The 12,857-nt window shown below is 47.5% G+C and overlaps 1 protein-coding gene across 6 annotated transcripts in view; it reads left to right on the top strand.

Moving 5' to 3' along the window:
• rbms3 (RNA binding motif, single stranded interacting protein) overlaps positions 1 to 12,857 on the top strand; it is a 245,207-nt gene that overhangs the window by 71,181 nt on the left and 161,169 nt on the right. For all 6 annotated transcript variants that reach the window (XM_064946888.1, XM_064946886.1, XM_064946885.1 and 3 more), the window contains exon 2: positions 10,007 to 10,182. In XM_064946888.1, the coding sequence (XP_064802960.1) occupies positions 10,007 to 10,182 (176 nt within the window). The remainder of the gene's footprint in view (positions 1 to 10,006; positions 10,183 to 12,857) is intronic.

Raw genomic sequence — 12,857 nt, forward strand, 5'->3', positions numbered from 1 at the left:
AACCTGGTACATCAACGACTCAACGCCTTAGTGGGAGGGACCATATATAAACCTGGTACATCATCGATTCAACGCCTTAGTGGGAGGGGCCATATATAAACCTGGTACATCATCGATTCAACACCTTAGTGGGAGGGACCATATATAAACCTGGTACATCATCGATTCAACGCCTTAGTGGGAGGGACCATATATAAACCTTGTACATCATTGATTCAACGCCTTAGTGGGAGGGGCCATATATAAACCTGGTACATCATCGATTCAACGCCTTAGTGGGAGGGACCATATATAAACCTTGTACATCATTGATTCAACGCCTTAGTGGGAGGGACCATATATAAACCTGGTACATCATCGATTCAACACCTTAGTGGGAGGGACCATATATAAACCTGGTACATCATCGATTCAACGCCTTAGTGGGAGGGACCATATATAAACCTGGTACATCATCGATTCAACACCTTAGTGGGAGGGACCATATATAAACCTGGTACATCATCGATTCAACGCCTTAGTGGGAGGGACCATATATAAACCTGGTACATCATCGATTCAACACCTTAGTGGGAGGGACCATATATAAACCTGGTACATCAACGATTCAACGCCTTAGTGGGAGGGGCCATATATAAACCTGGTACATCATCGACTCAACGCCTTAGTGGGAGGGACCATATATAAACCTGGTACATCATCGATTCAACGCCTTAGTGGGAGGGGCCATATATAAACCTGGTACATCATCGATTCAACGCCTTAGTGGGAGGGGCCATATATAAACCTGGTACATCATCGATTCAACGCCTTAGTGGGAGGGACCATATATAAACCTGGTACATCAACGATTCAACGCCTTAGTGGGAGGGACCATATATAAACCTGGTAAATCATCGACTCAACACCTTAGTGGGAGGGACCATATATAAACCTGGTACATCATCGATTCAACGCCTTAGTGGGAGGGACCATATATAAACCTGGTACATCATCGACTCAACACCTTAGTGGGAGGGACCATATATAAACCTGGTACATCATCGATTCAACGCCTTAGTGGGAGGGACCATATATAAACCTGGTACATCATCGATTCAACACCTTGGTGGGAGGGACCATATATAAACCTGGTACATCATCGATTCAACACCTTAGTGGGAGGGACCATATATAAACCTGGTACATCATCGATTCAACGCCTTAGTGGGAGGGACCATATATAAACCTGGTACATCATCGATTCAACACCTTAGTGGGAGGGACCATATATAAACCTGGTACATCATCGATTCAACGCCTTAGTGGGAGGGACCGTATGCATTAGGAGACTCTCCTGCTCTTTCTCCATTGGTTAATGAAGGTGTGATGTGTTGGTCCAGCAGACTCTCTATTGGTTAATGAAGGTGTGATGTGTTGGTCCAGCAGACTCTCTATTGGTTAATGAAGGTGTGATGTGTTGGTCCAGGAGACTCTCTATTGGTTAATGAAGGTGTGATGTGTTGGTCCAGCAGACTCTCTATTGGTTAATGAAGGTGTGATGTGTTGGTCCAGCAGACTCTCTATTGGTTAATGAAGTTGTGATGTGTTGGTCCAGCAGACTCTCTATTGGTTAATGAAGGTGTGATGTGTTGGTCCAGCAGACTCTCTATTGGTTAATGAAGGTGTGATGTGTTGGTCCAGCAGACTCTCTATTGGTTAATGAAGGTTTGATGTGTTGGTCCCAGCAGACTCTCTATTGGTTAATGAAGGTGTGATGTGTTGGTCCAGCAGACTCTCTATTGGTTAATGAAGGTGTGATGTGTTGGTCCCAGCAGACTCTCTATTGGTTAATGAAGGTTTGATGTGTTGGTCCAGAAGACTCTCTATTGGTTAATGAAGGTGTGATGTGTTGGTCCAGCAGACTCTCTATTGGTTAATGAAGGTGTGATGTGTTGGTCCAGAAGACTCTTTCTGCTGATGGATTCACAACAGATGAATAATGTGATGAGATGTGTGTGTTGGTGTGTGTGTGATGAGATGTGTGTGTTGGTGTGTGTGTGTTGAGATGTGTGTGTTGGTGTGTGTTGGTGTGTGTGTGATGAGATGTGTGTGTTGTTGTGTGTGTGATGGGATGTGTGTGTTGGTGTGTGTGTGATGAGATGTGTATGTGATGATATGTGTGTGTTGAGATGTGTGTGTTGGTGTGTGTGTGATGAGATGTGTGTGTATGATGAGATGTGTATGATGAGATGTGTGTGTTGGTGTGTGTGTGTTGAGATGTGTGTGTTGGTGTGTGTGTGTGATGGGATGTGTGTGTTGGTGTGTGTGTGTTGAGATGTGTGTGTTGGTGTGTGTGATGAGATGTGTGTGTGTTAGTGTGTGTGTGTGTGTGTGTGTGTGTGATGAGATGTGTGTGTTGGTGTGTGTGTGATGAGATGTGTGTGTTGGTGTGAGTGTGATGGGATGTTTGTGTTGGTGTGTGTGTGATGAGATGTGTGTGTTGGTGTGTGTGTGATGGGATGTGTGTGTGTGTTGGTGTGTGTGTGATGGGATGTGTGTGTTGGTGTGTGTGTGATGGGATGTGTGTGTTGTTGTGTGTGTGATGGGATGTGTGTGTGGGTGTGTGTATGATGAGGTTTATGTGTGTAATGAGATGTGTGTAATGAGACATGTGTTTGGGTGTGTTTGATGAGAAGTGGGTGTGTGTGATGAGAACTGTGTGTGTGTATGTTGAGATGTGTGTGGGGATGTGTATGATGACATGTGTTTATGTGATGAGGTGTGTGGCACGGGGGTGTTTATAGTCCCTTCCTCAGTCCCTTCCTCCGTCCCTTCCTCGGTCCCTTCCATGGTCCCTTCCTCGGTCCCTTCCTCGGTCTCTTCCTCAGTCTCTTCCTCGGTCTCTTCCTCAGTCCCTTCCTCAGTCTCTTCCTCATTCTCTTCTTCATTCTCTTCCTCAGTCTCTTCCTCGGTCAAATCAAATCAAATTTATTTATATAGCCCTTTGTACATCAGCTGATATCTCAAAGTGCTGTACAGAAACCCAGCCTAAAACCCCAAACAGCAAGCAATGCAGCTGTAGAAGCACGGTGGTTAGGAAAAACTCCCTAGAAAGGCCAAAACCTAGAGAGGAACCAGGCTATGTGGGGTGGCCAGTCCTCTTCTGGCTTTGCCGGGTAGAGATTATAACAGAACATGGCCAAGATGTTCAAATGTTCATAAATGACCAGCATGGTCGAATAATAATAAGGTAGAACAGTTGAAACTGGAGCAGCAGCACGGCCAGGTGGACTGGGGACAGCAAGGAGTCATCATGTCAGGTAGTCCTGGGGCATGGTCCTAATGCTCAGGTCCTCCGAGAGAGAGAAGGAGAGAATTAGAGAACGGTCTCGGTCTCTTCCTCGGTCTCTTCCTCGGTCTCTTCCTCAGTCCCTTCCTCAGTCTCTTCCTCAGTCTCTTCCTCGGTCCCTTCCTCGGTCCCTTCATCAGTCTCGTCCTCAGTATCTTCCTCAGTCCCTTCCTCAGTCCCTTCCTCAGTCCCTTCCTCATTCCCTTCCTCAGTCCCTTCCTCAGTCCCTTCCTCAGTCACTTCCTCAGTCCCTTCCTCAGTCCCTTCCTCAGTCACTTCCTCAGTCCCTTCCTCAGTCTTTTCCTCAACTGTTCCTCTTGAGAGAAAGGAAAGGATTGCAGCTCTGATCCTAAAATAGACTCAATTATTTCCTCAGCCTTTCTTCAGGAAGCTGTGGACTTTTCCAGAACAACTCTCTCTCTCTCTCTCTCTCTCTCTCTCTCTCTCTCTCTCTCTCTCTCTCTCATTCTTTCTCTCTCTCAGTGCATGCTGGGAGTGTTTGTAGTTGAGAGGCTGTGTGGAGGTCTCTGTCCTGACTTCATTTCTTTATTCTTTCCTTGGTCTTTTCTTTCAATTTTATTTTCTATGGTGGAGATTCAACGCACTGTTAGTTTAGCGGTACCCTCTGTTTTCGTTCAAAGTTAGGGAGGAAGAGGAAGGGGTTTGAACGGTGTGGTGTGGCACGATGGCTTTGCAGCATAGCACGGAGGAGATGCTGTCTCCTCCGCTGTGTGTTCCTGAGAATGGAGTTAAGGTGGAGGAGGCTCTGCTCGCGGTCGGTGAAAAGGTGGGAGCTGAATTCATACATTCTGCTACCAGAAAGAACAAAGCAGTTGTTGTGTTCATGAAGAGAGTACGTTTAGTGGGCAGGCTGATTGCTAGTGGAATATTTGTAAGGGATGTGTCGGTTGCCGATTTCTCCTCTTTCGACTCCTTAGATTAGGGTGGTAGTTGACAAATCTACTTCTGTTTATTGGGGATGATCAAATGGTTTGGTAGGTTTGGTAAATTTGGTAGGTTAGGTAAGTTTGGTAGGTTTGGTAAGTTTGGTAAGTTTGGTAGGTTTGGTAGGTTTGGTAAGTTTGGTAGGTAGAGGAGGTAGAGGAGGAGGGGAGAGGTGAAGGGAGAGGAGGAGCGAGAGGAGGAGGGGTTGGGTGAAGGGAGAGGAGGAGAGAGAGGGACGAGGGGAGAGGTGAAGGGAGAGGAGGAGGGGAGAGGTGAAGGGAGAGGAGGAGGGGATAGGAGGTTGGGGAGAGGAGGATGGGAGTTGGGGAGGAGAGTTGGGGAGAGGAGGATGGGAGTTGGGGAGGAGAGTTGGGGAGAGGAGGATGGGAGTTGGGGAGGATGGGAGTTGGGGAGGATGGGAGTTGGGGAGGAGAGGATGGTGGGGAGGATGGGAGGAAGGGATGGGAGGAAAGTTTGAGAGGAAGGGGGAGTTGGGAAGGAGGTGATGAGAGGGAGAGTCGGGTAGTGGAGGAGAGTGGGCAGGATGGGAGTTGGGTAGAGGAGGATAGGAGTTGGCGAGGATGGGAGTTGGGTAGAGGAGGATAGGAGTTGGGGAGGAGTGGAGGGGGGAGGAGAGGGGAGTTGGGGAGGAGTGGAGGGGGGAGGGCAGGGCAGGGCTGTTGATGAGGGGAGGTGACTGTCTACAAACAGGGACCTGTGTGGCTCAGTGGGTAGATCATGGTGTTCGCTACACCAGTATAGAAGGTTCAATTCCTGCTGGGCCACACATACAATACATGACTGACTGTAAATGGTTTTGGATAAAAGAGCTTGTTAAATGGCAGATATTATGATATTATGGGATGACCATTATGGGATGGCTTTCTGGGATGGCTTTCTGGGATGGCCATTCTGGGATGACCGTTATGGGATGGCTTTCTGGGATGGCTTTATGGGGTGGCTTTATGGGGTGGCTTTAAGGGATGACTTTCTGGGATGACTTTCTGGGATGGCCATTATAGGATGACTTTCTGGGATGGCTTTATGGGGTGGCTTTATGGGGTGGCTTTAAGGGATGACTTTCTGGGATGACTTTCTGGGATGACTTTCTGGGATGGCCATTATGGGGTGGCTTTATGGGATGGCCATTATAGGATGGCATTATGGGATGGCTTTATGGGATGGCCATTATAGGATGGCATTATGGGATGGCTTTATGGGATGGCTTTAAGGGATGACTTTCTGGGATGACTTTCTGGGATGACCATTATAGGATGGCTTTATGGGGTGGCTTTCTGGGATGGCTTTAAGGGATGACTTTCAGGGATGACTTTCTAGGATGGCCATTATAGGATGGCTTTATGGGGTGGCTTTATGGGATGGCTTTATGGGGTGGCTTTCTGGGATGACTTTATGGGATGGCATTATAGGATGGCTTTATGGGATGGCATTATGGGATGGCTTTATGGGGTGGCTTTCTGGGATGACTTTATGGGATGGCTTTCTGGGATGGCTCTCTGGGATGGCTTTCTGGGATGGCTTTATGGGATGTCTTTATGGGATGGCTTTATGGGATGTCTTTATGGGATGGCCATTATAGGATGGCATTATGGGATGGCTTTATGGGATGGCTTTAAGGGATGACTTTCTGGGATGACTTTCTGGGATGGCTTTATGGGATGTCTTTATGGGATGGCTTTATGGGATGGCTTTATGGGATGGCTTTCTGAGATGGCTTTCTGGGATGGCTTTATGGGATGTCTTTATGGGATGGCTTTATGGGATGGCTCTCTGGGATGGCTTTCTGGGATGGCTTTCTGGGATGGCTTTATGGGATGTCTTTATGGGATGGCTTTATGGGATGTCTTTATGGGATGGCTTTATGGGATGGCTTTATGGGATGTCTTTATGAGATGGCTTTCTGGGATGGCTTTATGGGATGGCTTTCTGAGATGGCTTTATGGGATGGCTATCTGGGATGGCTTTCTGGGATGGCTTTATGGGATGTCTTTATGAGATGGCTTTCTGGGATGGCTCTCTGGGATGGCTTTATGGGATGGCTTTCTGAGATGGCTCTCTGGGATGGCTTTATGGGATGGCTTTCTGGGATGGCTATCTGGGATGGCTTTATGGGATGGCTTTATGGGATGGCTTTATGGGATGGCTCTCTGGGACGGCTATCTGGGATGGCTTTATGGGATGGCTTTATGTGATGGATTTCTGGGATGGCTCTCTGGGATGGCCATTATTGGATGGCTTTATGGAATGGCTTTATGGGATGGCTTTCTGGGATGGCTCTCTGGGATGGCCATTATGGGATGGCTTTCTGGGATGGCTCTCTGGGATGGCCATTATGGGATGGCTTTCTGGGATGGCTCTCTGGGATGGCTCTCTGGGATGGCTTTCTGGGATGGCTTTCTGGGATGGCTCTCTGGGATGGCCATCATGGGATGTCTCTGAGAGTCAGTGTAGTGCTCCCCTCTATAACCACTCTGTCTCTGAGAGGGAGTCAGTGTAGTGCTCCCCTCTATAACCACTCTGTCTCTGAGAGTCTGTGTAGTGCTCCCCTCTATAACCACTCTGTCTCTGAGAGTCAGTGTAGTGCTCCCCTGTATAACCACTCTGTCTCTGAGAGGGAGGAAGTGTAGTGCTCCCCTCTATAACCACTCTGTCTCTGAGAGGCAGTGTCGTGCTCCCCTCTATAACCACTCTGTCTCTGAGAGTCTGTGTAGTTCTCCCCTCTATAACCACTCTGTCTCTGAGAGTCTGTGTAGTGCTCCCCTCTATAACCACTCTGTCTCTGAGAGTCAGTGTAGTGCTCCCCTGTATAACCACTCTGTCTCTGAGAGGGAGGAAGTGTAGTGCTCCCCTCTATAACCACTCTGTCTCTGAGAGGCAGTGTCGTGCTCCCCTCTATAACCACTCTGTCTCTGAGAGGCAGTGTAGTGCTCCCCTGTATAACCACTCTGTCTCTGAGAGGGAGGAAGTGTAGTGCTCCCCTCTATAACCACTCTGTCTCTGAGAGGCAGTGTCGTGCTCCCCTCTATAACCACTCTGTCTCTGAGAGGCAGTGTAGTGCTCCCCTCTATAACCACTCTGTCTCTGAGAGGCAGTGTCGTGCTCCCCTCTATAACCACTCTGTCTCTGAGAGGGAGGAAGTGTATTGCTCCCCTCTATAACCACTCTGTCTCTGAGAGTCTGTGTAGTGCTCCCCTCTATAACCACTCTGTCTCTGAGAGGGAGGAAGTGTAGTGCTCCCCTCTATAACCACTCTGTCTCTGAGTGGGAGGAAGTGTAGTTCTCCCCTCTATAACCACTCTGTCTCTGAGAGGGAGGAAGTGTAGTTCTCCCCTCTATAACCACTCTGTCTCTGAGAGGCAGTGTCGTGCTCCCCTCTATAACCACTCTGTCTCTGAGAGGGAGGAAGTGTCGTGCTCCCCTCTATAACCACTCTGTCTCTGAGAGGGAGGAAGTGTAGTGCTCCCCTCTATAACCACTCTGTCTCTAAGAGGGAGGAAGTGTAGTTCTCCCCTCTATAACCACTCTGTCTCTGAGAGGGAGGAAGTGTAGTTCTCCCCTCTATAGCCACTCTGTCTCTGAGAGGGAGGAAGTGTAGTGCTCCCCTCTATAACCACTCTGTCTCTAAGAGGGAGGAAGTGTAGTGCCCCCCTCTATAACCACTCTGTCTCTGAGAGGGAGGAAGTGTAGTGTCCCCCTCTATAACCACTCTGTCTCTGAGAGGGAGGAAGTGTAGTGCTCCCCTCTATAACCACTCTGTCTCTGAGAGGGAGGAAGTGTAGTTCTCCCCTCTATAACCACTCTGTCTCTGAGAGGCAGTGTCGTGCTCCCCTCTATAACCACTCTGTCTCTGAGAGGGAGGAAGTGTCGTGCTCCCCTCTATAACCACTCTGTCTCTGAGAGGGAGGAAGTGTAGTGCTCCCCTCTATAACCACTCTGTCTCTAAGAGGGAGGAAGTGTAGTTCTCCCCTCTATAACCACTCTGTCTCTGAGAGGGAGGAAGTGTAGTTCTCCCCTCTATAGCCACTCTGTCTCTGAGAGGGAGGAAGTGTAGTGCTCCCCTCTATAACCACTATGTCTCTAAGAGGGAGGAAGTGTAGTGCCCCCCTCTATAACCACTCTGTCTCTGAGAGGGAGGAAGTGTAGTGTCCCCCTCTATAACCACTCTGTCTCTAAGAGGGAGGAAGTGTAGTGCCCCCCTCTATAACCACTCTGTCTCTGAGAGGGAGGAAGTGTAGTTCTCCCCTCTATAACCACTCCGTCTCTGAGAGGGAGGAAGTGTAGTGCTCCCCTCTATAGCCACTCTGTCTCTGAGAGGGAGGAAGTGTAGTGCTCCCCTCTATAACCACTCTGTCTCTGAGAGGGAGGAAGTGTAGTGTCATCGATAATTCCTGGAGAAATCAGAAATATCTAAATGACAGGCAGTGTGTTTTAACAATAGAACCTCAGAATATCCTCATTGTAATTCCCCTCATTCATACAACGGATGGGTCTAATGCTGAATGCTGATTGGTTAAAACTGCATTCCAGCCGGTGTCTATTCCATAAGTTACCACCCGCTAAATCTATGACGTTAAAATGCCTATTTACTCTGTTCCATCTGACTGCTGCAATCCACTGTCTCATCAGCCCAGCCAGGCAATTTATAAACATTGATCTCCACTATAAAAATCATCTAGACATTATCTCACATTTCTTTTTAGACTAACATTTTGTCTTCAACAGTGGAGATTTGTATAAACCATGCTGTCTGTCTCCCAGACATTTTACCACATTGTTTAAATATTAGTAACGAACATGGATATATACAATGAAATGTCAATTGAAAATAAAAAGGTCAAACGAAACGAAGTGCAGCTGGTTTTGCAGTCTTTCCAGGTTCAGTTTGAGGTGATTGTGTGAGCTGTGTTGTTGGCTAGCTCCTATTAATTAAACAACAGTGTCCCGTTGAGAGAGCACATTTTCTACGACAGGTGAAATCACACCTCGTTAGCTCATTGTTATGGATGTTTCCAAATAAATGTCACTAGAAAACAGCTGAAACTAACGCAGATGTGGCTATTTTGCTGTTATTCTGACTGCGCTGTTTGACGTGACTGTAAAATTGCCGTAGTTGGCTAGCTAGCTAGCAAGGGACAAGAACGTTGCTAACCAGTAAGGCAATGGAACATGAAGAACGAACGACTGGGTCACGTCTCTGGTAACCGGAACCAATAGACTGAATGACTGGGTCACATCTCTGGTAACCGGAACCAATAGAACGAATGACTGGGTCGCGTCTCTAGTAACCGGAACCAATAGAACGAGCAACTGGTTGTTCCTCTAGTAACCGGAACCAATAGAACGAGCAACTGGTTGTTCCTCTAGTAACCGGAACCAATAGAACGAGCAACTGGTTGTGCCTCTAGTAACCGAACCAATTGAACAAACGATCAGCCGGCTTGGGTTGCAACCCTAGATTTGTGTCGGGACAATATTGATGAAATAGTATGACAAAATTAATTAAAAAAAACGTTTTTAATGAAAATATGTAAATAATTATTATTTGAATATGTTGGCAATGCCCTCGAAGCCGGTGTTTGGAGGACTGCAGTGACCTTTGGGTTACTGGCCCAACGCTCTAACCACTTGGTTGCCTGCTGCCCCCTGTTATATACTGCTGTGTATTATTCTGTTGTTGTTATCATCATCATCTCTCTCTCTCTCTCTTAGCAGTCCTATGCCCCTCCCCCATCCACCATGGTCCCTCCCAGTCCCAGCCCTAACAACGGTCACCACAGAGGAGGAGGAGGAGTCTGTAGTATGGAGCAGCTCAGTCAAACTAACCTGTACATCAGAGGACTGCCCTCTGGGACCAGTGACCAGGACCTCATCAAACTATGTCAACCGTGAGTGGAGATTTCTCTCTATTAGTGAAACTGTATATATCATTACCTTACTGCCACCACTGACTGGACTAAACAGGTGAATCCAGGTGATCGCTTATTAATGTCACTTAATTCCACATCAATCAGTGTAGATGAAGGTAGGGGCAGGGGTATGCGCAAGGCAGTCGGGGTTATGCCAAATAAAATTGTATTTAAAAAAACTATATTTATCAAAAAACAGTCCATTTATATTTTCCAACGGGGCTATACATTTGAGTTTTTCTCCTCGCCTGAGTAGCCTCGTTTCACTGCCAACAATACAATTCAACCATCTAGTGTTCAGCGGAAAAACAACAAAATATCAAATACAGGAAGTCTAGTCAAATAATGAACATCCAATCACATTAACCGATTGTCACGCCCTGGTCTTAGTATTTTGTGTTTTCTTTCTTTATTTGGTCAGGCCAGGGTGTGACATGGGTTTTGGTATGTGGTGTTTTGTCTTGGGGTTTTTCATAGGTATTGGGATTGTGGCATAGTGGGGTTTTCTAGCATAGTCTATGGCTGTCTGAAGTGGTTCTCAATCAGAGGCAGGTGTTTATCGTTGTCTCTGATTGGGAACCATATTTAGGCAGCCATATTCTTTGAGTGTTTCGTGGGTGATTGTCCTTGTTTCTGTCTCTGTGTTACTTTGCACCAGTTTAGGCTGTTTCGGTTTTCACGTTACGTTTATTGTTTTTGTATTGATTTCTTGTTTCCTTTTGTTTTATTAAACATGAATCTCAATAGCCACGCCGCATTTTGGTCCGATTCTCCTTCACACCAAGAAAGCCGTTACACCGTTACTCTCTCCCGGGAATTCCACTAACGGTCCGTATGGAGCCAAACGCAGCCGCTGCACGTTCTGTTTGCTCGAAAATGGATAAATGGTTAAAAAAAGTAAGGCCCATGTCCAGAGAGACACATACCAGCTCAACTGGTAGTACTACTACCACTACTAGGACATCATATTGCTACTACCAGCAGTACTACACCTGCACCTGTCGACGACACAAGTTGTTCTTCTTCCACGAGCACATCCAATGCTAGCATCAGTAATTCTACATTTGTTGTTAGCCCAGCTAGCATGGACACTGACAGGTGTGAATCTGATGCAGCCGAAGAGCTAACGCCCCCTTACCCGGGAAAGCACCAAACTATTGCCCCCTTACCCGGGAAAGCACAAAGCTACTGCCTCCTTACCCGGGAAAACACCAAGCTACTGTCCCTTACCCAGGAAAGCACCAAGCTACTGCCCCTTACCCAGGAAAACACCAAGCTACTGCCCCTTACCCAGGAAAACGCCAAGCTACTGCCCCTTACCCAGGAAAGCACCAAGCTACTGCCCCTTACCCAGGAAAACACCAAGCTACTGCCCCTTACCCAGGAAAGCACCAAGCTACTGCCCCTTACCCAGGAAAACACCAAGCTACTGCCCCTTACCCAGGAAAACACCAAGCTACTGCCCCTTACCCAGGAAAGCACCAAGCTACTGCCCCTTACCCAGGAAAGCACCAAGCTACTGCCCCTTACCCAGGAAAACACCAAGCTACTGCCCCTTACCCAGGAAAACACCAAGATACTGCCCCTTACCCAGGAAAGCACCAAGATACTGGACAGACACGGTACAGGAAGAGATGAACCATACAGGACGCTCTGGGAACAGGTCGTCTGGATCCTGGACAGACACGGTACAGGAAGAGATGAACCGTACAGGAAGCTCTGGGAACAGGTCGTCTGGATACTGGACAGACACGGTACAGGAAGAGATGAACCGTACAGGAAGCTCTGGGAACAGGTCGTCTGGATACTGGACAGACACGGTACAGGAAGAGATGAACCGTACAGGAAGCTCTGGGAACAGGTCGTCTGGATCCTGGACAGACACGGTACAGGAAGAGATGAACCGTACAGGAAGCTCTGGGAACAGGTCGTCTGGATACTGGACAGACACGGTACAGGAAGAGATGAACCGTACAGGAAGCTCTGGGAACAGGTCGTCTGGATCCTGGACAGACACGGTACAGGAAGAGATGAACCGTACAGGAAGCTCTGGGAACAGGTCGTCTGGATACTGGACAGACACGGTACAGGAAGAGATGAACCGTACAGGAAGCTCTGGGAACAGGTCGTCTGGATACTGGACAGACACGGTACAGGAAGAGATGAACCATACAGGAAGCTCTGGGAACAGGTCGTCTGGATACTGGACAGACACAGTACAGGAAGAGATGAACAGTACAGGAAGCTCTGGGAACAGGTCGTCTGGATACTGGACAGACAATACATGTCCAGATGCAATCAGATCATCATCTTTAACAGAGAACATTTTGTTGAGGGCTTTGAACAACAAACAAAATAAAAAAAGTTGTTTTGTGATTTTCTTGATAGTGGTGAACCAGAGTATGAGTTCTGTGGTTACAATATCAACAGTCCCTTATCTCTCTGGTAAACGTTGGTCCCTTATCTCTCTGGTATACGTTGGTCCTTTATCTCTCTGTTAAACGATGGTCCCTTATCTCTCTGGTAAACGTTGGTTCCTTATCCCTCTGGTATACGTTGGTCCCTTATCTCTCTGGTAAATGTTGGTCCCTTATCTCTCTGGTAAATGTTGGTCCCTTATCTCTCTGGTAAATGTTGGTCCCTTATCTCTCTGG

This window comes from Oncorhynchus masou, chromosome 29 (genome assembly GCF_036934945.1).
Source record: "Oncorhynchus masou masou isolate Uvic2021 chromosome 29, UVic_Omas_1.1, whole genome shotgun sequence".
Classification (NCBI taxonomy): Eukaryota; Metazoa; Chordata; class Actinopteri; order Salmoniformes; family Salmonidae; genus Oncorhynchus; species Oncorhynchus masou.